This window comes from Trematomus bernacchii, unplaced genomic scaffold (assembly GCF_902827165.1).
Source record: "Trematomus bernacchii unplaced genomic scaffold, fTreBer1.1, whole genome shotgun sequence".
NCBI lineage: Eukaryota > Metazoa > Chordata > Actinopteri > Perciformes > Nototheniidae > Trematomus > Trematomus bernacchii.
The window spans coordinates 9,731,646-9,755,538 of NW_022987564.1; the positions used below are offsets into that span (position 1 = coordinate 9,731,646).

The window sequence follows — 23,893 nt, forward strand, 5'->3', positions numbered from 1 at the left end:
ATTGACGTAATGCAACTGATGAATCAAAGACGGGCTTCTAGTTGAAGCTAATTTGCAGTCCTTGTGAACTTGCATGTGTTTCATAGATTACAATAGATATCATAAGTAATTTGCCAAAAATGGTAGGAACCCTGCCTTTGATATCAGAGTGGGTATAGCATTATGATAAAACAACAACAAGGCCTGTCAATTGACATTCACAACATTGCTCACTATTGTAAAAATAAATAACTGTTAAAGATTATTTAAAAACGAATGCGTAAATAGGTAGGGCTTTAAAAAAAAAAAGTATTTATTTATTTTGTTTCACTTCCGCTCCCGGAACACACAGACAGGAAGAGGCGGGGCCTCAGTTCAGGACGCTTGCCTGGCTCATTCAACATGGCAGCGGGACCAATTTCAGAAAGAAACCAAGGTAAATACCTCTTTATTAACTCTGTTTCAGACTTTTATTTAAGTCATCTTTGAATCTGCATGTGGATTACATTTCATACGGCTTTCCTCATGAGTGTGAGCGCCGGTTTAGCTCATAGTTAGTGGTAAACATCCGCCAGTGTATCACATGGAAGTGTTCATTTGTTAGCTTAGCTTGCTGCTGCTTTACCCATTCAATGAAGTTTAATATACTCTTAATGCATTTCAAATGTTTGCGTTATGATAACGTTGGTGCGGTGTTGATTATGTATTAATTTGAAGTATTGCTGCGGCTGTTGTGAGTAATTTAGAAGCAGAGGTACATCCTGTTAGCTAACAGCTAAAGTTAGCCTAGCAAGCTCACCATGTTGAGTAGCTAAACAAATGACTTCACATTTTTCTATATGAAATATGTTTTTGAAACCTTTGATAGGATAGTAATGTGTTCTGTGGAAATTAATATTATAATTACGGTGAACATATAACTAAACTGTTAGGATATAAACGTATTGGTCTTCACTTCAGTTAGAACTGTCTATGAAAGTCGTATTTGAGAGTATTATTGGCTACGTTGCAGCCTTATCAAGGTGGACTTCTTTTTAACTGAATTTCTTCAGTTTCTGCTTAACTGTTCAATGTTTTTTTTTAAACTTCTATGTTGTTGATATGATGTGCCTTCCAGGGGGTTTATCCTAAATAAATAAATATATATATTCAAGTTTGCAAACACATTTTTGCTCTTATTAAACATATTTGGAAGAATCGTCATCATTATATTTTTTAATGATTGTATATAAATATATATGTGTTTTTAAAGTTGATCTCATGTCCTCCAGTTGTAATCTCACAACATTATTTTTATTATATTCTCCAAATGACTTAAAGGCCACATGCTTTCATTCAACAGTATGTTATATCTTGAGAATGTTTCCTTTTGAAATCCATTTAAAGTTCAATGCATTTTTGGACATCCAGTTAATTTCCCTCTCACGTTTATTTAAAATTGTAATTAATGTTTTCAGATGCCACTGTATATGTCGGCGGCTTGGATGAGAAAGTATCAGAGCCGTTACTATGGGAGCTTTTCCTGCAGGCCGGCCCTGTTGTCAACACGCACATGCCAAAAGACAGGGTGACCGGCCAACATCAAGGTGAGTAACCGCTAAGTGCAACTCTTGTTACGCAAGAAAAAATCGTGCATCTTTTTGTATCCAGAAAAATGCATGTAGCAACCTTTTTTTATCTTCTCAGGTTATGGCTTTGTGGAGTTCCTTAGTGAAGAAGATGCTGACTATGCCATAAAAATCATGAATATGATAAAGCTCTATGGCAAACCCATTCGAGTAAATAAGGCTTCTGCACACAACAAAAACCTGGATGTGGGTGCCAACATCTTCATTGGTAATCTGGACCCTGAGATTGACGAGAAACTGCTCTACGACACATTCAGTGCCTTCGGCGTGATCCTCCAGACGCCGAAGATCATGCGAGACCCAGACACCGGCAACTCCAAGGGTTATGCTTTCATAAATTTTGCGAGCTTTGACGCATCAGATGCCGCCATTGAAGCCATGAACGGCCAGTACCTCTGTAACAGGCCCATCACTGTGTCCTACGCCTTCAAGAAGGACTCCAAAGGAGAACGACATGGCTCTGCCGCAGAGCGACTCCTGGCTGCACAAAACCCTCTCTCCCAGGCAGACAGGCCTCATCAGCTGTTTGCAGACGCTCCACCGCCAGCGAGTGCCCCAACGCCGGTTCTCACTGCTATGGGGAGTGGGATGCCAATGCCAGGTATGACGAAAATACTGTGGTTACATGTAGGATATTCAGTGGCTCGCCTCTTTTCAATATGACATTGTTTACAACTACTAATCATCATGAAAGATCCCATTAATAGTAACTTAATAAATGTTCATTTCAGGTCATATACTCATAGAGAACATATTGTAGTTTGACATGCAGGGAAGATGGTGTTTGTACTACAGGCCCTGCACCATAATTGATCATACCCATATAACGTCAAACAAAGTTAACACTACATTGGGTCAAAAAAGCACTTTTTATTTGCATTTAAACTCAAGTTTTCCCAATTTAATAGTTCACACACTGCAAAAAAATTGTTTTGTTATCAGGTCATAGTTCACCCTCCATTATCTCTTTTAGCTTTGAAGACATCTCTATCAAACAACTATATTTATTTAAGTTTCTGAATAGAGTTTAAACATATACAGTCTATAGCTTTAAAGTGTCATAATGTAAAGTCAATGGTACCTTGTAATGTTGCCTTTTGCTGTCAGCTGTTGCTCCCCACAGACCTGGGGGGGGGGGGGGGGGGGGGGGCTCAAAACTAACGGTCCCATCTATAGATAATGATTTCCATTGCAGATTTTTTTTAAGTGAACAGCAGAAATGTAAAAAACCTATCCGACAAAAGATCATCTCAAACCGCCGCTGTGTTGGGATATTTAGGACATTCCAATAGAAATTGGGCGTTGCTCAGGTCGCATTCTGTTAAACACTGTTACACTATAATTTCATTGAGAGGCAATCTAATTCCTAGGAGAGACCTGATGTAACACAGGGGGCCGCCTACATGCTGATATTTGGTGGCCACAGTTACAGTTAGTATAATTTGACAGCCATGGGGCATCAGGCGATGGTTAGTGCTTTAGGCTTTCAACTAGCAATACCCAATCATATTCCATTTACAGCAGCTGCCTCTAATTAATGATTATTTATCGAGTAGTTAAAACGATGTAAGTGCTCTGAGAGCAGATAACAGGTTTCATTACCAACAGAGATATACAGTAAACCCAGTAGGAAATGCAAGAGATGTCTCTTGTGTGGGTAAGTGATAATTACATCGATATGTTTAATCTTGGGTGATGTCTGGAATTAAGAGTGAACATAACAGCTAACAAATTAACCTCTTTAATGACATTTTTAAATATTCAACAAATACTTAGAGAGGACCATATAATATTTAGCGAAGACACTGTGCATTAGTACAATATAATAACTTGTAAATACAACTTGTTTCTGTGCAGGCATGCCACCTCCTGGTTTCCCTAATGTTCCTCCTCCTGGATCGATGCCTCCATCAATCCCCCATTCGATGAACATGCCTCCGAATGCAGGTGGCCAACAGGGCGGGGGGCTTCCACCCGGACCCCCACCCTTCCCTGGCGGCATGCATCCAGGTACTAGTTTGTCAAAGATTAAGTATACACATTGGCTGCAAGTATGTATATAGGGGAATGTATACTGACAGTTACCACAGGTGCTAAAAACAAGTGAGCTTTATACAGGTGTTTTCAAGGTTGTGTAGAGCTGAGTTATATATTAATAATATATATATTAACATCATTATATCATATCAATATCGTGAGATTTCGATTTTTTTATGTTTTTAAAGGCTGCAATAAAGTAAAGTGATATTTCTTTACTTTACCCTCTTGTTTATGTTGTCCAAATTACTGAATAATATTTGTCTAAATTCTCACAGTGTAATGAGTTTCTGATAAAAGCATCAATGGCCAGCCCTACAACATCGTCCCCCTATAACAAAATCAAGGTCTTTGGTTAAATATTGTAATAATAGATTTTTTTATATTACCCAGCCCTACTTAAAATGCTTTAAATTGACTTTGAAAGGGTTGTAAAAAGCCTGGTTTAAACATTGAATAGATCTGTGTCCTTAAAACAGTTTGTTCATGTTAACGAGTGTTTTCAAAAACAAAGGAAGCATTGAGCATTAACACGTAACTGTTTCTGCAACGCAGGTATGCCTCAGATGTCCATGCCTCCTGGTCCTCCTGGCATGGTGCCTCCCCCCCCGGCCCCCCCAGGATCAAACCAGTCCCGCGCCCCGCTACCACCCGGCATGCCTCCTCCGCCCATGGGCATGCCACCCAGAACGCCATATGGACATCCCATGGGTAAGCACTGGAGCTACTCCTCAAATATTTGTTATCAAATTAACGTGTTTTCAGCTTAAAAAAAATAACATCTCTGTCGCGTAAAAAGCTCCAATAAAGAGCAACTGAAATGGGGATAACCTCACTTCTACTGGTTGGTTAAGCGGAAACATTTATTATTGATTTGTAGTATTGACAGATACCCACGTTGCCAAGACTACCATGACAATTAAGCTGTTATAGGCAGGTGTGCTATTGATCAACCACATCTCTGTCGTGGTCGTCTTAGCACAATCAATTTTTAAAGGACACCTTCACCATAGTCCACGTCTTGAACTGAAAAGAACAGTGGGCTATAATGAGAAAAACGTGGTAAAATGTTACGCCTTGTATAAAAAGAGGCTCATAGATTGGACAAGAGATGAAATCCATTACACCTTTTGTCATGCCTGAAAATGTATATCATATAGATCAGATTTTGTTAGATCGCTCTCACACATTGTGGCGTGCAGTGGACTAGTTGGATTGCCTTTCTGGCACAGTGTATGGCCCTTTCACACATGAGTTTCACGCTGATCTGTAGGTGTGTTGATGGAAAGAAATACCAATAATATTGGTTAGAGGTTTGCTGTACAAATGATTGTATACTGGTATGATACTATTTTATAAGCTATTCTTCCGAGCTTGAATCAGTTCACAACGTTACTGGAATAATCTGTGCTAAATCTGGTGGAATCACAAGCAGTTCTTAAAGGTCACCTATTATGCAAAATCCACTTTTTCATGTCTTTTATACATAAACATGTGTCCCCCTCTCCGTGTAAAAAGATTCTGAAAGTTTCAGGAAAAAGATTCACTCACTTTTTGTCCTGATCCATTTATATAAAAACCTGTCTGAAAATGAGCTGATTAGATTTTGGCCACTTTATGATGTCATAACGATTTTTTTGGGTTGTGTAACCATTAGCCAATAACCAACCAAGGTAACCCCCCCCACCTTATCACCTGAATCTCCTCCTATACCCCATTCACACCAACGGTGTTTCGGGGCCGGTTCGGTGCTGGTGCTTGAAAAGCACCGGGTTTTCCTGTTCACACCGCAGCGGAGCAGCCTCTAAGCTCCGGAATCCGGTTCGTTTCGAGCACCAAAAAGTTGTCCGTCTAGAAGCAAGAACCGCATACGTCACGCTTACGTCGGAGGGGGGCGAGATTAACCTGAGCTAACAGTTAAGGCGAGTACGGCAAATAAAAGTTGTAACAAGCAGTAGTGCTGAGCAAAGTGACTAGAAGGCAACCACACACTTATAAAAAAACACGCTTTATAAAGTCAGGCAACACTAACCAGGCTTCGTGTGATTCTGTTTATTTGTACCTTACTTTGACCATCCGTTCGCTGTTATTGATCATTGTGGAGAGCAGGCAGACGTTTTGTTTTGTATTATAGCAGCTATCGGATGGAATCAATACATGGGCTGCACAGGTTGTCATGTCCGACTATCACAAGTAGAATCATAATGAAAAATACGTCGGTAAAAAGTGCCTGGAGAAAACGGCTTAGCAAGTAGTCAGTTTAGCTTCGGTTGCTATGCTAACATCACCCATGTTATACCAGAGAAACTTTCATAACAGCGTTGTGATGCCAAACAGCGTCAATTCAGACTGACACACATTCACTTAAGGGGAACTGGGGATATGTATCAGCTGCTTGTGTGACAGTCAGACAGTGAATACTTTAGAGCCGTGTGAGCTAACCCGGAGCTAACGGGAGAATACACTCGTGGAAGAGCAGCAGCACTGCAGCGGTCGGTAAATGAAACACATTAATAAACAATGAACCACGGCACTCTGGAGAAAAGTATAAGGTTGGAGAAGTCGTTATTTAATTTAATCTGGCTTCGTATGATTAAAAGCAACGCAGTCCCCGGCCCGTTGTTGTTGTGAGGTGAGCTCCGTTGGGGAGAAAATCAGCGACGTAAACTGTGACGTCATGACGCAGCAGCGGCAGCACCAGTCGGGCTCTGAGCGGTGTGAAAAGAGCCGGAGCTAAACCGAAGTACCGGTTCTGAACCTGAAAAGCTCTAGCACGGAGCTTGAACCGGAGTTGCGTTGGTGTGAAAGGGGTACTAGAGCACCATTGTGTTATTTGTAACCAAATATCTCAGAGGGGCGTGGGGAGTGGCTCCTTATTTTCATCTAAAGTAACAGACAGAGAATCAGCACTTTTGAAACAGGGCTGAAACAGAGGGGATTATGGGATGCTACAATGATCTGTTTGGTATTTCGAGCCAAACACTTCAGAGACATGTTTTGTATATATGAGACCTATAATATATTGATGAAAAACAGTATAATAGGGGACCTTTAAAGTGTTTTGTTTTAGGGAGAAATGTTTTCCAAAAGAAGTTAGTAACACAAAAGTGTGATAAAATTGTGGCTGGTTAAAAGAAAAAGGGAGCATGAAGTTAATTTCCAACACTGCTACAGTAACACGGAGTACAGCTTGTCCTCCATACTATCCATGTGCTAGGGGATGCAGCTATATTCTGGCAGGTGTATTGCTCGGGACCAAAGGAAGTGCTGTGTCAAGTGTGACATTGTTAGCATTAGCAGTTCTCGAGAAAATCTACATGGAGCAATAGGCCAAGCAGTCCGGTTCAGTCCTGTCTGGTTTCCTAGATTGGAAGGGGCTAAAAGCTGTTATAATGATAAAAACTGATGGTTTTGAAAACTGTTTTGCCCCATGGGTCAAACTGTTCATTATCCACCGTAGTGCAAAACCTCTGCATTTAATGATGCTAACAAATATTGTTAACTGTGGTTACCGTTGGCTTTGGTGAGAGTGCAAAAGTTGTGAAAAATAGAGACTAACAACTTCTGTCTTTGACTACGCAATGTATTGTTTATTTACCGGCTAATAGTAATACCTAGACTATGGATTGCTATACGACCATAGTAACACACTGACCCTGTCCAACTGTTACTGTGAGAAGATAAAACAGAAAGGCACATTCATTGTTTGCTAGTGTTTAACCACAGACAATGATGAATTATGTCCATAGAGTCTGCTATAGTAGCATATAATCAGAGATGAATATTTTACCATGTTATGACCCTCCCTCTTCTTCTCCCAGGTCACCCGGTGCCTCCAGGGATGAGAGGCCCTCCTCCCATGCCTCCACCAGGCTACGGCGCTGGCCTTCCTCCTCGTCCTCCTTTTGGCTTCCAGAGAGGACCCCCGATGCCCCCGAGGCCCCCCGGTGTCCCGCCCCGCGTTCCTATGAGAGCACCAATGCCACCATAATCCATTACAGGCTGCAGAAACGGGCTCTCATTTTGATTTTTTTAATACCTCTTAAGATCTACTCAAGTTTGTAATAGTGAGAATCATTTAACCCCGTGTATGTATTTTTTTTTTGTGGTCATTGTACAGATGAAGACCTTCAATGAATAAATTTTTTTAGTACACATTTTGAAAAGTAATTTTTTAACTCATGAATATGAACATCTTCGTCTGCATGGTTAATATCATAATAAAATGCTTCTTCATAGCAGCCATTTTGACACGCCATGCCATGTGTCCCTGTCTGCTTGGTGGCATTTCCTCTCGTGACTCTTAAGGGTTGAAACCAAAGTAATGTTGGGTTCCATTTGAATTTTTCCTGCCCTATACTGAGTCAAAAATGTCCGCTGTTGTATAAGGCAATTACATTTACAAATATCCCTCTGTCTTGGTTCCAAGAACTGACACATATGACTAACATATATGACACGTGTCAGTTTTGGTCTGATAGTGGCTATAAAGAACGGTTCGGGGCAACCATAATTATAAGTAATACCACTTTGCATATAATGACTAATTATGTCAAATGTAGTTTCCTTTCATATTTTATATTTAGGTAATATTTTTTAATCCGCACACAAGACTGCATCAATTCCAGATAATGAAAAAATAAGAAATGTGTCACAACATCAGGAGGATACGTCCCCTCCTGACCCAGAAAGCGACGCGGGGTTCTGGTCCAGGCTCTCGTCAACTCGCGCTACTGCATTTCCCTCCTGGCTGGTCTACCTGCATGTGCCATCCGACCTCTGCAGCTCATCCAGAATGCAGCAGCTCGTCTGGTCTTCAACCTTCCTACATTCTCCCACATCACACCGCTCCTCCGCTCCCTTCACTGGCTTCCAGTAACTGCTAGAATCCACTTCAAGACACTGGTACTTGCGTACCATGCTGTGAATGGTTCTGGCCCTTCCTACATCCAGGACATGGTTAAACCATACACCCCAGCACGTGCACTCTGCTCTGCATCAGCCAAACGGCTCGCTGCACCCTCACTGCGAGGGGGACCCATGTTCCCATCAGCAAAAACACGTCGGTTTGCTATCCTGGCTCCAAAATGGTAGAATGAGCTCCCCATTGACATCAGGACAGCTGAAAGCTTACACATCTTCCGGCGCAGACTAAAAACTAATCGACTCCACTTCGAGCAATAAAATCACTAACAAAGCACTTATATACTAACTAAGCACTCATATACTAACAAAGCACTTATACTAACAAAGGACTGGCTTATCTAAAGCCAGTTGAGTACTTAACATGGTTTGGCTCTATGAAACCTAATGTACTTGTATGATTCTGTTTTCTTCAAGTTTGTATCTTCTTGGTCGAATGCACTTATTGTAAGTCGCTCTGGATAAAAGCGTCAGCTTAATACAATGTAATAAACAGAAATTAGAAATGTCAAATTACTTTCAACCTAATCTAAATTAACGGAAGCATTTTAAGATTCCACGACTGGTTATTATTCTGTCCTGCTGCACATTGCACAGCCTGAGGAATGTGACAAATACAAACAACTAAAAATAAATATCTCACATCGATGGAGACATTTTATTTGAATGGGGATGACATCAGACTGTCTGTGGAAAGCTCACGTTTCTTCACGAGCAGGTCTTCGTGCAGTAGAAAGGATCAAGAAAATGGCAAGTGGTTGGCATGGCAACAGGAGTCAGGTGTGCCTGCACGTGTGTATAGTCTGTGCACACAATTTGATCTTCATGCGTACAGACAATGATCTATTTGTAAAACAGATGCATGGAAATAAGGTGATAGGGCGCGCATGCGTGCCTGGGTACACATGTATATAGTGTGTTTAATACTGATCTAGTGTTTCCTAACATGGTACACACAGACACATAAGATAAGATGAAAACAATGGCACCATCTTAAAGGGGCAATGGCTGGAGGGAAGTGGAGGAAATGTGCGCAGATTGTGTGCAGATATGCGCCAAACCCCTCCAGATATGAAGGCGTTAATGTGCTCGTAAAGGGTTTGCATGGGGGAGGGGACCCCTGCACATCACTGAGTGTGTGTGGATGCCTGGCGTGGGCTTCTCTCTCCTCCAACCCGCACAGCATCATCACGGCAACAGACTCGTGCGCACCATCATCCTCACCCTCCTCCTCCTCATCCTCCTCATCCACATCTCCGGCTGAAGAGGCTCCACATCGCAGGAATAAAGGTGAGCGGGATTGATAATTAGCTGTTAGCGGCCAATGTCGTGTTAAAGCGTTTTATATGTTTTATTTTTTGGCATTAAGACATCCTCGGTAAAAGACGATGGGCGTGATTTGCAACCGTTTGCTTCACACAGCAATTAAAGATCGATTTTGTGAATCGAGTCGCGGCCCTATAATCTAATCCAAATCGTGACGAGCTGTCGGCACCGTGCTTTCTAAGAATGAGCACAGATGTCAGGATGCAAGACAATCGGCTGCTATTTATAATTTAATCCGGTCGTATTTGTGGGCTGTATAAATTGGCCTGTTGGCGACAAGGCCTTTTTTCCCTTCTTCTTGACATCAATGATTATGACTGGAGTGGAGTCTCAAATTGGCTCATATTTGATCACACTTTTGAATCCACGTTCTTGCTGCCCCTTCTGGGTCATATCTGCTTCTGAAAAACACATTAAAACAGACATTAAAATAGCACAAATATGATAATTTCATAAAAAGGCATGCGAGATCATTTTATTTGGAGAACGATTTGTGTTATAAATGTCGTTATAATGTTATCTTCGTGTCCAAATTAATCATTACGACGTTTCTTCGGATAGAAAGCCCTCTAGCTTGCAAGCATGTGAGGATGGCTATCTGCTCTGCTTGGCCTCACTAAGGAAGTGGTCAAATTATGCTGATCGATTTTTGAATGGGGGAGAAAATAAGGACACCAAAATCAAAGGGCTTAGCTCCATCTTCCTCACCCTCTCCCTGCTCTTCATCACTGACAGAGCTGCATGGGGCTGTGGAGATGCTGTCAACTTGACAACAGGGCCGAGAGGAGAAAAGTGGCTTTAAAGCGTTTATTCGGATCTGACTAGATAGTGTTCGCCTTTGCACTTTAGTGTCTTTGTGAAGAGGAAATAACAAGGGTTATGAGAAGAGTGCATTTGTAGGTGACCTGTTGCATAAAGGATTCAGTACTTTGTAGTGTATCTATCTATCTATCTATCTATCTATCTATCTATCTATCTATCTATCTATCTATCTATCTATCTATATCTATCTATCTATCTATCTATCTATCTATCTATCTATCTATCTATCTATCTATCTACTGTATGTCTGTGCACATTATATGAATGTAAAGAGATGTTGTTAATACACATACAGAGAATGATTGTTTTAGCTGGTGCTCTGTCCTCTGGTGATTAAATATATAGCTATACTCCATATTGGGCAAAAACTGTCCTGTACTCATGCAGTTGATTTCAATTATACTTGCTAGACTAAACCCCATCTATATAATAATGGAAAAGGAGTAAAAGAAAGGAGAAGGAGGGGAAAGAAAGAAGATTTAAACTAATATCTTTCTTTTGTTCCATTATGTTTACTTCAAAGCATTTCATGTTAGCAGTCAAATTAAAGTAGAGAAAATAAAGACTGATATCTGAATGGTTTGAATCTGTATATTGGTTATATTGTAGTACCCTTATCTTAATGTTAATAGTAACACCTAAGCTTTTCTTATTGCCAACAGACATGCATGCTGTGTGAAAGGCCCTGCAGAGCTCTGTTTGTATGGGACAGTTATTACAGGCCTGTAAGTGCACAAGTGTGAGTCATTATTAGGTTAGTGTCCGACAGTTTAGCCGGGCTGACCAGGCCTGTGGGCTGCTTTTGGTCTGTGCCAGTAAATACGCTCATCATGCGGACGGGGAAGGATCTGTGACTACTAGGGATGATGTTTGAATTTAATTTAACATAAACAAATCAAACTTTTGTGCGTTGACCAAGATGCAGATGCATCTTTTTAATCAAACCTACTATTATATATTATATATATTATATATATACTATCCTGCCTTTGCAGGAACTATCATTTGAACGGCTAAACAGGCAATACATTATTTTCTCAGTATGATCAAACACAATCATCAACAAACAGGCAATTATTTAGCAAAACCCAGGAATATCGCTGTCACTGAGGACATTGATTTCATGCATTCGGTATCGGTTTATGTTCATCATTTCAACAACCTAAAGAACAGTTATGTCATTCTGTATTGCTCATACTGTGTTTGAAAGGTCGATTAAAATGTATGTTTATGTTTTTTAGCTTCAAGAATATTGAAATTATAAAAAATATGATGGGATTTACTCTTTCATCATTGTATACAGTGGGAGTGTTGAGAAAGGCTTTAAAGTAGAGTTTAGACAAGCACATCAGGAGATACCAGAACATCTTTATAGGTTTCTTTTTGTGGATGACCTCTGGCTTCAGTATTTATGAGACCCTGTTGCCGGCCCTGTATATACTTTATACCTGGCAGACATTTCAAGCTCTGTCCACACATTATTACCTGTCAGATCTCATTTTTGAAACAGGGGTCAAAGTGAGCGTTGCAGTGATGCCCCTCATTCTGGGTCTGTTGTTTCCCTGCACCGCAATATCAAAATGACATGTTGTTTTATCGCACGTCGACCCGTGGTTCACAGCATCCTCATACAGCAGCATATGGATGTGGTTATTGTCAGTGAACTACACGAGTCAGTGGCTTATTTTCTTCAAAATGAGATGTGATACTGCAGCAGACAGTTTAAATGGACATCAGATTTCCGGCTCCTTTTTTCAATTTCAAGGCTCATTTGTTTCAGCATACAGCTTCTCTAAATCCTCCGTTGTTCCCTTTTTGAATTAAAAAATGCCTTTATTTGATTAATCTAAATATCTAAATATACCTATTGCTTTTTCTTCTACATGGTTAATGCATTTTCTATTCCTAAGTAATAGAAAAACACACATTTCAGGGCAGGATTTTTGAGCAGTCTTAAGGACAAATAAAGGAGAGGTGTTGATATGTGTTGATCTGTCAGGCCTTCATTGATCATTTGAGCATTATATTTGGTGCATTGCATTTGAGTCACAGTCATGTACTGTAGCTCTTATTCATTAATGTCCTCACCAACCGAAATCCATTAAAAATCACTCTGACCATTCAGGGCTTGATGTCTCGACCCGTTATTACCATCAGTGACTCAGCAGTAAACACATGCTGGGCAGATATGGAAATGCAACAGGTGTAGCCTGGAAACACGGCATCAAACGCTGATTAGGTGGTTTGGTTATCTCAATGAATAAAGAAGAACCATCAGTTCAAAGAGAAAGACATGTCTGGACAGTAATAGGCATAAACCACCCTCATGTGTAGAAGACACCAAGACAGAAAGACACAAAACAACTACAAACAACACATGTTTGTTTAATTTTCCTTGTGTTAGTTTAGCTTTTCTTTGCAGTCATTTTCTGTGTCTTTGTAGTCATTTTGTACCTCTTATCAATTTGCATGTCTTTGTACATCTTGCTTCTATTCCTTTTCTAGTCACTTTGTAATCATTTTGTGTTTCTTTGTGTTGTTTGAAGAAATGCTACTTCATCTCAATAGCTATTAGGTATGCCTAATTTTTGTGGGCCTGGAAATTAGCTTCGCCCCTTGTTCCCTCAACAAAAAAACAAAGAGATATTTCCATTGGGTTTTGGATATTGCAGATATACCTTTTTTCACGTAATTTTAACGTAACCACCACTAAGCTCAAGGCTGACCAGTGTTCAGAGCAATTATGTTTAATGTCCTTAAAAATCTCTTAAATCTCATTTAACCTTGTTAGCAAATGCCTTTTTGAAGACATGAAAATGCTTCACAAGTCAATAGTTGGGTTTTTACTGACATATTCATGTTGTATAAGAAACGTCAAAATCTCTTTAGCTTGTATAGATCACAAACCAAATTTCTGGCATCTTACCAAAACCCACAACAAAAAACATTTATTTCGACATAAGGGACTAATAGTGCAACAATTATAACTGATATTTGGGTTTGGATACTCATTCCTGAACCACTCCATAGACACTTTAACCAATCCCATGGCCCATATACTAGCCCCTACACTTTATAGTGGCTCACCAGAAATGTGAAGTTTATAATGCCATGCCTTGATAACAAAGTGCCTTTAATGAAACTACTACTACATGCCCGAATGAAAGTAATATAAGACTTTCCATTTTCTCCCCAGACAAAACAAGAGCCTGTGGTCAGTCCAGTGACTGACAACACATCTGTGAGGTGTATCCTGAACACACAGAAGCTTCAGGTGGCCTCTCCCCTAAATCCTTGACCACTTTTTCATCTTCTGATCCTCTTTAAAATGGAGGAGGGTTACCAAAACCGGACTGCCTTCATAAAAGGCGCCAAAGACATTGCCAAAGAGGTCAAGCGGCAAGCATCCAAGAAGGTCGGCCGCTCAGTGGATAAGGTGACCGACGAGTACAGCAAGCGCTCCTACAGCCGGTTTGAAGAGGATGATGATGATGACTACCCCCAGCAGGGGAGCCAGGACGGAGGCTATTACCGTGGAGACAGCCAGGCGGCCAATGACGAGGAGGGCGGCCACAGTGACTCCACAGAGGGTCACGATGAGGATGATGAGATCTATGAGGGCGAGTACCAAGGAATCCCTCGGGCTGAATCTGGCAAAGGCAGCCTGGCTGGAGGACCGGGCTCGGTGAGTGCCGGCGCTCAGCAGTTAGGAGACATCGGAGTGTCCGAGGCCGAGAGGAGGAAGGACCAGGAGGAGCTGGCTCAACAGTACGAGACCATTTTACAAGAGTGTGGTCACGGGAAGTTCCAATGGACCCTGTACTTTGTGCTTGGACTGGCACTCATGGCAGACGGCGTGGAGATCTTTGTGGTGGGGTTCGTCCTGCCCAGTGCTGAGAAGGACATGTGCCTGTCTGAACCCAACAAGAGCATGCTAGGTAAGACTCTTCTCCCTATGGTGCACAGGCTCTGGATTGGCTGTGTCACCATTTCTTTTTTTAATGTTGCTATAAGTACAACTGTACTAATGAATATTGGCTTAGTATACTAACGAATATTGGCTGTGAATCCACATTGTATTCTTCTGGTCTCTGAGCGCTTCATTGCTCTCCAAAAACGTTTAAAAACACATCAGCGAGCCACACTGTTACAATTGTGCATCATTACCATTAACATGAGCACTTTGAGGCAATGTACACCATCCTGCTACCGGAAAAACCTAATACAGCACCGGGAAATAGTCCCCAACAAATACACTATTTACTGATGCTTGAGTAGTGTTTGCTAAAAACCTTTAACATTCGTGCTTTCAGTAGAGAACAGGCCTGTGTCTTGGAGATTATTGTTGGATTTGGTGTTTTCATGAGATTTATTGACCATAAAAATATAGCCGTCAAGAATAACGACTGATATTATAAAGAGAGGAGATTTGTATTACTCCGTATATTTGAACTGCTCTCTTGAGAGAGCCTGAAAAGCCCATAATAATATAACAGCAATAAGAAGACAGGGTAGACTTACATCTGTTCCTCTAATAGTTTCATTTCCTCTGCTCTCTCCACAGGACTGATTGTATATTTTGGGATGATGGTCGGGGCCTTCCTCTGGGGGGCTATGGCTGACCGGATAGGCCGCCGCCAGTCTCTTCTCATCTGTCTCTCTATCAACAGTGTCTTCTCCTTCTTCTCCTCCTTCGTCCAGGGATACAGCACCTTTCTGTTCTGCCGACTCCTTTCGGGTGTTGGGTAAATTAAGAAATACTGTATTCATATTTTCTTATTCTGATGTGATCTTTCCGTTATGAAAGCCCATTTCTGCCAATGTGATGAAAAAAGTCCCTTGATATAGTGAATTAGTATTTGAGAAACAATTTTGACATACTATGTTATTTTTTTTAAGAAAGTTTCTCCTTATTTTGAGGTACTTCATAAATGTTTTTGGAAAGCTTTTAATAATTTAGAAATTTGACCTCATATTTTAAAATGCTCCCTACTTTTCTTGAGGTACTCACTCATTATTTTGGGATATTTGTGACACTACCTAATTATTTTTGATACACTACCTCACTCTAACTTACTTTTTTTTAAGACTCACATAGGGGAAATGAGTTTCCCTATGTGAGTGTTTAAGACACCTAACTGCTTCTTTGAATATGTTTTTTCTTTTTCTTTTCTAAAACTCGCATATTTAGTTGCTAGAATCATTTTAATTTGTAGTTTAATCAGCGCTTCTCCATTATGATGCACTAACGAAAACATATAAACCATAATACAGTTAACTAAATGGAAATAAGTGAAAGAATAGGTGTGAGCCGTACATACGTTGTGTTTCAGGACATCTCATATCAAATAATGTAACGTCTTCTTTCTTATTACAAATGCTGTTAATCCTTCAACTTAAACTGTGTGTTTGAACTCTTAAACAACAGGACTGTTCAACTCAGTTTGTTTCTGATCTTTGTAGGATTGGTGGCTCTATTCCCATCGTGTTTTCCTACTACTCTGAGTTCCTGTCCCAGGAGAAACGTGGAGAGCACCTCAGTTGGCTCTGCATGTTCTGGATGATTGGCGGGATATACGCATCTGCCATGGCCTGGGCTATTATCCCACATTACGGTGAGTACAGCAACTATACACCTGAATATAGGAGTATTGTTAGCTACCTCTGCTAATGTTTAAGTTAGATGATCATCCTAACTTTGATAAACACTTTAAGCACAAGTTAACGATTTTAGGGAATATACCCATTTGCTTTCTCACAGTTACATGAAAAGAACGATACCACTCATATATGTCCATTACATACATATGAGGTTATAACGAGTTAGCTTAGCACAGACTGCAAAAAGGGGGAAACAGCTAGCCTGGCTCTGTTCAAGTGTAACAAAATCTACCCAACACATATATTTAAGCTTACTAAATTACTCAATATACCTCTAGTTGGTTTGGACTTCTCATTTTCTCTGAGCAATTATTAACGTTACTTTCTTTGGAAATAGCTGTTTCCAATTTGATTGCTAAGCTAATGTATCTGGCTGCTGATTTTAGCTTTATATGTGGCGGACAAACATGAGAGTTGTTTTCATCATATCATCTAGTTCTTAAATGTAGATATTTGTGCAGTAAGGAAACTGTTGACACACAATTTGGAGCCTCAGTTTTAGTTGGTAAAATCCTGCTGGTTTAAGCTTTTTTGCTAGCAAGCATCTTTCCAGAAACGCTGCACTGCGGCTGACCTCTGACTCCCCCGGAGGCAGGACAAATAAGAACATAGTTCATTCAGTGTCACACCAAATTAAATATATTCCAGCCTGTGCCTTATAAAGACTTGGTGTTCAACCTCATCTGATGCCCTTTACTGTACAATTGTAGGGCAAAGTGTAAGGTTTGACTATTATTAGCAAATATCTTTTGTCTTTTCAGGATGGAGTTTCCAGATGGGCTCGGCCTATCAGTTCCATAGCTGGCGTGTGTTTGTGTTAGTATGCGCGTTTCCCGCTGTCGCAGCCATCGCTGCCCTCAGTGCCATGCCAGAGAGCCCACGCTTCTACTTAGAGGTGAGCAGATGTGCTGATTGACGGTCTGACAGTATGAGATGGATACTACAAATGTGAAATAACGATAATTTTTTCTTGTAATGTTTAAACTAATGTGGTTACTTCCATACAAATAACAGAAAGATATACACAGTATGACGTTTATATTTCTTTTAAACAGAACGGCAAACACGACGAAGGCTGGATGATTTTGAAGCAAGTTCACGACACTAACATGCGAGCAAAGGGACACCCAGAGAAAGTGTTTTCTGTGAGTATCCCTGACATTTTTTTGTTTTATGCCTTTATGAGATATCCGACAGCAAAAGAAGAAAGGTTAGTCAGAGAAGGAAGAGATTGGGAATGATGTACTAAAGGTCATCGTTTTTATTGTTTGCTGCAGTTTTTAAAACGTAGTCTCTAGTGGACAGCTTGAAACATTTTCACAGTCTTGTCTGACATACATTGTATTCAAACGATAAATCAGCTGTGCTTTAATGCAAATCAAACATAGATTTCATTAAACAAATACTCAGGTGCATATAAATAGTTTCCTTTTTCTCTACAGTTCAGTGTGTTGGCCTAAAGACAGTTACACTCTTTAAAGAAAACAACAACCACACGTTTTTAAATGTCCAAAATGTAGCATCTTTCAAAGATATTCTAGTGATCCTTTTGTACAGACAGAAAGATAGCTCCCAATTAAAATAACAGAGCAACCTTTCCACGTCTCAGTCATCAGATTGACAGGGCGTGAAGGAGGTCTGCACACAGTACTTCTCATAATAAATGATTTATTCCTCTCTATAGCAATGTTTCAATCTGCAAAATCGTCTTTAGACTTTGTCTCCTGTCAAGGATATTTGTTGACCTTCACCTGACTATTTATGACTAAATGTGCTCACACTTGTTCCCTTTTCACCAGGTTTTAAATCAACAATAAATGTCCAACACGTGTTTAGTATAAATGAATGGTAATGCATTCTAATCACATGGGGAAATACGTTTGCATTATCCTTTTCGTCTCACTGTGTTATCGTTTCTTCATGGAAAACTCAAAGCTGCAGGAGGAAGAAATACCATTTGTAATTAGAAAATGTTACCATCATAATTCATTTTAAGACATCTGGCTGAAGGACTTGCGTCTCTGTTATCTAAGGTCACCACAATTAAGACGGTGAAACAGATGGATGAGTTGTCGGACATTGGCACCGACACTCCGGTCTGGCAGCGCTACAGGCTGAAGATCGTGAGCCTCTCCCATCAGGTCAGTGAAGGAGACGCCATGTTTTGCACAAGTTCTGAGCCAAAACTGTAAACAACTTTTAAAAGCATGACATAAAAAGACCCCTGAGATCATTTCTGTATGAGGCTGTGGCCTTTTACAGCTCGAGGCTGGCTGTAAAAGGCATCGGTGGAAACAAACATTGTGGAGGAAGGCGTGGGTGGCAGCAAGTCCAAGAGTAGCTAAAGGTTGAAGATGCCATCTTTTCCCTTTTAATTAGTTTCTTCACCACAGTCTGATTTTGTGAACTATTTAGACTTAAAATTCACAAATGATTACATATTCAGACATATTCACATTCAGACTTTCTTTTCTGCCTTTTGTTCCCTACTTTTAAATATAGTGATAATTTGTTGAATCTGTTACTAAATGACTTTTTCTTGTTTAAACTTGTGTTTTTCTTGTGTTGCACATTATTGCAGCACCACTGCTTCAGGCAGAAACTTTACCAGCAAGATTTTAATTTGCATTCAGCCTACGTTCTGCTACACGCCTACACCCTCCATCTTTTACAAAATCCACTACTGCACCACCCGCTTAATGCCCACTACAAAAAGTCTCATCTCTTAATGTTGAAGCTGTAACTAAGTAGTTTCATGTGGAAGACAACAGATATCACCAAAAGGGGGAGAACAAGCCTGGCTGTGTTCAAGTTTTAGGTCCAATTCATAAAGTTAATTCTTTGTAAATTGAACATTACTGCTCAGGAATATCAGTCGAAATATCACCACATTATCAGATTAAACTAAGATCATACACAATGTATCTTCTGAGGGGTTTAAAATATGTTCTCCCATGCTTTCTTTTTTCTAAAGTTGTGTGTTTTCCTCTTTACGTGTTGCAGATTAGGAACAACATCCTTGCCTGCTTCAGCCCAGAATATAAACGGACCACTTTCATGCTCATGGCTGTTTGGTTTACCATGTCTTTCAGGTAGAGTATAGACTCATACAACATTTTCTAAGTGGGGATTCTTGTTCACTTCTTAGGTTTATTTAATCGTTTTACTTAACATCGTTCACTTAACATTTTGCAGCTACTACGGTCTGACAGTGTGGTTCCCAGACATGATCAAGTACATCCAGAGGCAGGAATATGACTCACGCACAAAGACCTTCACTAAGGAGCGAATCGAGCACGCCACTTTGAACTTCACCATGGAAAACCAAGTGTATCGCGAAGGACACTTTTTCAATGACAAGTGAGTGTTTTGTGAGCTGCCGTTTTATTCAGATTTATGTTCTAATGATCAACAATAAAGCACAACAATAAAACTGCAGAACAGAAAAGTTTAACCTTTGACGTGTTCGTTAGGTTCCTGAACCTGAAGATGAAGTCCATGGTGTTTGAAGACTCAGTGTTTGAGGAGTGCTACTTTGAGGACATCACCTCCACACACACCTTCTTCAGAAACTGCACCTTCATTGCAAGTTTGTTCTACAACACAGGTAAATATTAACAGACATGTTTCAGTGTGTTCAATAGTCATGTGCACGAAGATGAACAGACGATGTAGCTTCTCCTGCAGCTAAATAATATTCATGAGCAGTGAGAGTTTAAGACATTAAACACTCTGTTAAATGTACTTTAGTGTTTTGGTGCATAACGTTAACAAAAAAATATGAACAAGTGCCTCTTTAAATATTGTTAAACAGAGAAAAACACATCTCATTATGTCAGTACTCATTTTAATTACATCGCAGGTTAACAGTAATGATCACTTTTATGTTATAACACAGCTGCTGAGGAAAAACACACGTCGGAGTGTGCAGGGGTTTTACTGCCGCCTGAAGTAAAAATAGAGACAAGATAAAACACAGATGTTCAGCAGATCTGTAGCCATGGAAACATTCTGTTGCTAGTATCCCTAGGTTACTGAAGCAGAACTGTTACCATAGCAACGTAAACAAATCACAGACTGTTTGACAGCAGAGTGACGAGACTCCTGACAGCTCTCCATGATTCGAAACAACAGATGCAAGAACGTGTTCAATGGATAATTAGAACCAACAAATCTTCTGAGATAAAACTTCAGATCTTATTTCTTTATTCTTTTTAATTGATTTTTCTCTTTATTAATCAGCCTGTGTTTTCTGATCTTTGCTTTTTATTTAACCAGGAAAATAGTGTCAATAACTAGGAAATAGTGTCATTTATATTTAATGTTGCAGACACAAAAACTACACATAAATGAAAACAGAATTATAATCATGAAAAATAAGTCATCAACACACTCAATCAAAACAACACAACAATGTGTCTCCCTGCAAGTCATCCAAAAGAGTCTCGACTCGGCAGATTTATGTCTAAATGAAACACAAATAAATATAAATACAATTTTTCCCAATTCAGTCGTGGCTTTAGAAACATTAAGTAGCAATTACTCCTCGGAGCAAAGACAATACATTTCCAAAGGAAGTTGATATAAAGGTAAGATTGCCTTACAAATAAGAATATGCCAATGGCCATTGGTAGAAAATGCAGGCTGTCCAACTCGACCATGCAAAGAACAATATTGTGCTTTCAGTCAACGTGTCAGATTCATCCAGAGAAAACAGAGGAGCTGCTTCTTAAATCCCACAGAAACCGCCTCAGCAGCTTTTACAGCAGCAACAGTATCTTCTCATCCCTGAAGCCAACAATACATTCCTTTATGTTCATGTCATTCGGGCATCTTAACACTTTATGATCCTTCAGCACTCTTATGCCTGACTGCTTTTAATAAAATGTTGGCTATTGGTATGAGAGCAGTTTCAGCGGTGTCATCAAATAATAATGTGCTTTTGTGCAGCTGTAGTGCATCAAAGTATAACCACAGAATAACATAACAGGCCTCCCAACCTCTTGTGACCTTTTCTGTTGTTCCCCCTGTTATTTTGTTTTAAACAGTTTATAGCGAGGGATGCTGTTTATCATGTTTAATCGCTGCCTGGAAGGGATTTCAATTAGAAACAGCTGCTGGCAGGGGACCGGTTGTGTGGTGGCTTTGAAAATGTCCCCATTTATTTTGCTGAGATTCGTTATTTTCAGGCAAGTTTGTACATAACTAAGGTTTCAGAAAGGAAAAATATGGTCAGAAGTTCTTCAAAATCATAGTATAAAAAACATCTATTAGCCTAAGTCAAGTTGAATTGATAGAGGAGTAAATATGTAAATGTCTGCCCTACAATCTTTGCTATGAAGAGCACTGTCCTTATCTGTGGTTAATGTTACTTCTAGCATCTTTAAGAAGAAGATACATTGGTAGATCTTAAACATTGCTTAATTTAACTTGGAAAACATGAAGGGGAGGCCAAAGTACATTTTCCAGCACTGAGGATTATCTCCAATCCTTTAGTCAGGCTGCATACAACCCTGACTTCCTCCTAAGCCTGCATGAAAGGATTTAGTTGAGCAATTATCAATGTTTTTAGTTTCAAACACATATTCGAACACAAACTGTAAAAGTTATGTACACACTTCATTGCACTTGATTGGATTACAAAATTAAACCTATCCCAGTCGTTATTGCTCGTAAAGTTAAATGTATGTCAATTAATTCCTTCATAAATATCAGAGCATCATCACTTCTCTCTCTCTCCCTTTTCTCTTTCATCAGATTTATTCAAGTACAGGTTTGTGGACTGTAAACTACTCAACAGCACCTTCCTCCACAACAAAGAGGGCTGCATACTGGACTTCAGCGACGACTTCAACAATGCCTACATGATTTACTTTGTCAACTTCCTCGGCACGTTGGCGGTGTTGCCTGGCAACATCGTGTCAGCTCTATTAATGGACAAAATTGGGCGTTTAAGGATGCTGGGTAAGACAATCTAATCAATGCAGATAATTCACTTTAGGCTATACAGGCTATTTAAGTTAATGTAATTCTGTTTCCTCTGTCTGTCTCTCTCTCATCAGCGGGATCCAGTGTCATATCTTGTGTCAGCTGTTTGTTCCTGATGTTCGGCAATAGTGAGTCGGGGATGATCGCCCTCTTGTGCCTGTTTGGTGGCATCAGCATCGCCTCGTGGAACGCCCTGGATGTGATCACAGTGGAGCTCTACCCCTCGGACAAAAGGTAACATGATGGATGATGATGATGATGATGATGATGATGATGATGATGATGACGTTTTTTAAGGTTGATTCCCTGATGTGAGCTTGTGGGGATTCAGAAAGAGCCAGTTGTGGGAAATAACTAAGTACATTTACTCTGCAGTTTCCTATAAGGTGCTTTTACTTTACTTAAAGGGGACCTATCATGCAAAATGCACTTTTGTACGTCTTTTATACATGAATATGTGTCCCCGGTGTTCCAGGGAACTCACCAAGTGTCAGAAAACACAACCCTCTCTATTTTCCTCCATACCCAAATCTCTAAAAAAAGGGCTGCAACGGATCTGATAAAAACTGATCCAGATTTGAACACTGTCCTGACGTCAGGACAGTGGCGCTACGGCTATTGGGCCAACTCCACCAATCAGGAGGAGACAGCCACGGCCATTGCCGTTCGAAAGCGCTGGAGATGCTGTAGTACATATGCCAGGCCAGTAGGTGGTGCTGTTCTCACAGAATCTGCCCTTGCAAAAACAGAGCTAAAAAAGTACAAATTGAGCAAAATGAGGCATGGCTAAAATGCATGATCTGTTTGGTATTTGGAAAAAGTATAAATATGCCTTATATAGTTATGGTCCTACACTATATTATTAAAATATAGCATGATAGGTCCACTTTAAGCACTACTGTTAGGTAAAATATGCTTTGATGACTCCCATTTTTGTAATAGTTGCATTTTTGTTAGGTAAGCTTGTGTTGAGAAACTATTCAATGTGGAGTCGATGTTGAACAACTTCGTCTGACAAATGTTGTCACACCACTGCAGCATGATTTCTGGTGTCTAATGTCTTATAGGTTGAGGACTTGTATGTACATGATACAACCAACAACTATTATTACTAGCATTACAAGCGGAAATACAACAAAATATTGTACATTTAAGATTTGGTGCTCACGTCAGTTCTTAAAGCCTCACTGTGATTGTGTTTCTCCCTCTCTTCTTGTTCAGGTGCACAGCGTTTGGCTTCCTGAACGCCCTCTGTAAGCTGGCGGCGGTCCTGGGCATCAGCATCTTCCAGTCATTCGTCGGCATCACCAAGGCCGTACCCATCATATTCGCTGCAGGCGCCCTCGCTGCAGGTAGTTTCCTTGCGACAAAGTTGCCTGAAACACGAGGCCAAGTGTTGCAGTAAAACAAATGACCAGCAGTTGGCAGCAGAGCACAGCTGGAGTGTGTGTTTGACAACAAAAGGCCCGAACATCCCAGAGAGCTGCCGCCACACACCAACAGAGCAGACTGCCATCCCCATTGTAAGC

At 40.3% G+C, this 23,893-nt stretch overlaps 2 protein-coding genes across 2 annotated transcripts; both read left to right on the forward strand.

Moving 5' to 3' along the window:
• Positions 1 to 325: 325 nt before the first annotated feature.
• sf3b4 (splicing factor 3b, subunit 4) lies at positions 326 to 7,802 on the forward strand. Its single transcript, XM_034125451.1, has 6 exons — positions 326 to 415; positions 1,437 to 1,565; positions 1,666 to 2,208; positions 3,465 to 3,617; positions 4,200 to 4,355; positions 7,466 to 7,802. Exons 1-6 carry the CDS (start codon positions 382 to 384, stop codon positions 7,633 to 7,635), a joined length of 1,185 nt encoding a protein of 394 aa, XP_033981342.1. The 5' UTR covers positions 326 to 381; the 3' UTR covers positions 7,636 to 7,802.
• Positions 7,803 to 9,750: 1,948 nt separating this feature from the next.
• LOC117478383 (synaptic vesicle glycoprotein 2A-like) lies at positions 9,751 to 23,855 on the forward strand. The gene is made up of 13 exons (XM_034125397.1): positions 9,751 to 9,857; positions 13,912 to 14,653; positions 15,280 to 15,460; positions 16,179 to 16,330; positions 17,138 to 17,271; positions 17,432 to 17,521; positions 18,410 to 18,517; positions 19,380 to 19,468; positions 19,572 to 19,736; positions 19,850 to 19,983; positions 22,134 to 22,340; positions 22,439 to 22,598; positions 23,586 to 23,855. The coding sequence occupies exons 2-13, from the start codon at positions 14,044 to 14,046 to the stop codon at positions 23,767 to 23,769; spliced, it is 2,214 nt and encodes a 737-aa protein (XP_033981288.1). The 5' UTR covers positions 9,751 to 9,857; positions 13,912 to 14,043; the 3' UTR covers positions 23,770 to 23,855.
• Positions 23,856 to 23,893: the final 38 nt, after the last annotated feature.

Excerpts from the sequence above, each read along its gene's own strand:
- sf3b4 (XM_034125451.1), top strand. The coding sequence starts at position 382 with ATGGCAGCGGGACCAATTTCAGAAAGAAACCAAG. Across the intron at positions 1,566-1,665 it reads GGTGACCGGCCAACATCAAG|GTTATGGCTTTGTGGAGTTC; the intron begins GTGAGTAACCGC and ends TTATCTTCTCAG. Across the intron at positions 4,356-7,465 it reads GCCATATGGACATCCCATGG|GTCACCCGGTGCCTCCAGGG; the intron begins GTAAGCACTGGA and ends TTCTTCTCCCAG.
- LOC117478383 (XM_034125397.1), top strand. The coding sequence starts at position 14,044 with ATGGAGGAGGGTTACCAAAACCGGACTGCCTTCATAAAAGGCGCCAAA. Across the intron at positions 16,331-17,137 it reads GGCTATTATCCCACATTACG|GATGGAGTTTCCAGATGGGC; the intron begins GTGAGTACAGCA and ends TTGTCTTTTCAG. Across the intron at positions 19,737-19,849 it reads GGACACTTTTTCAATGACAA|GTTCCTGAACCTGAAGATGA; the intron begins GTGAGTGTTTTG and ends CGTGTTCGTTAG.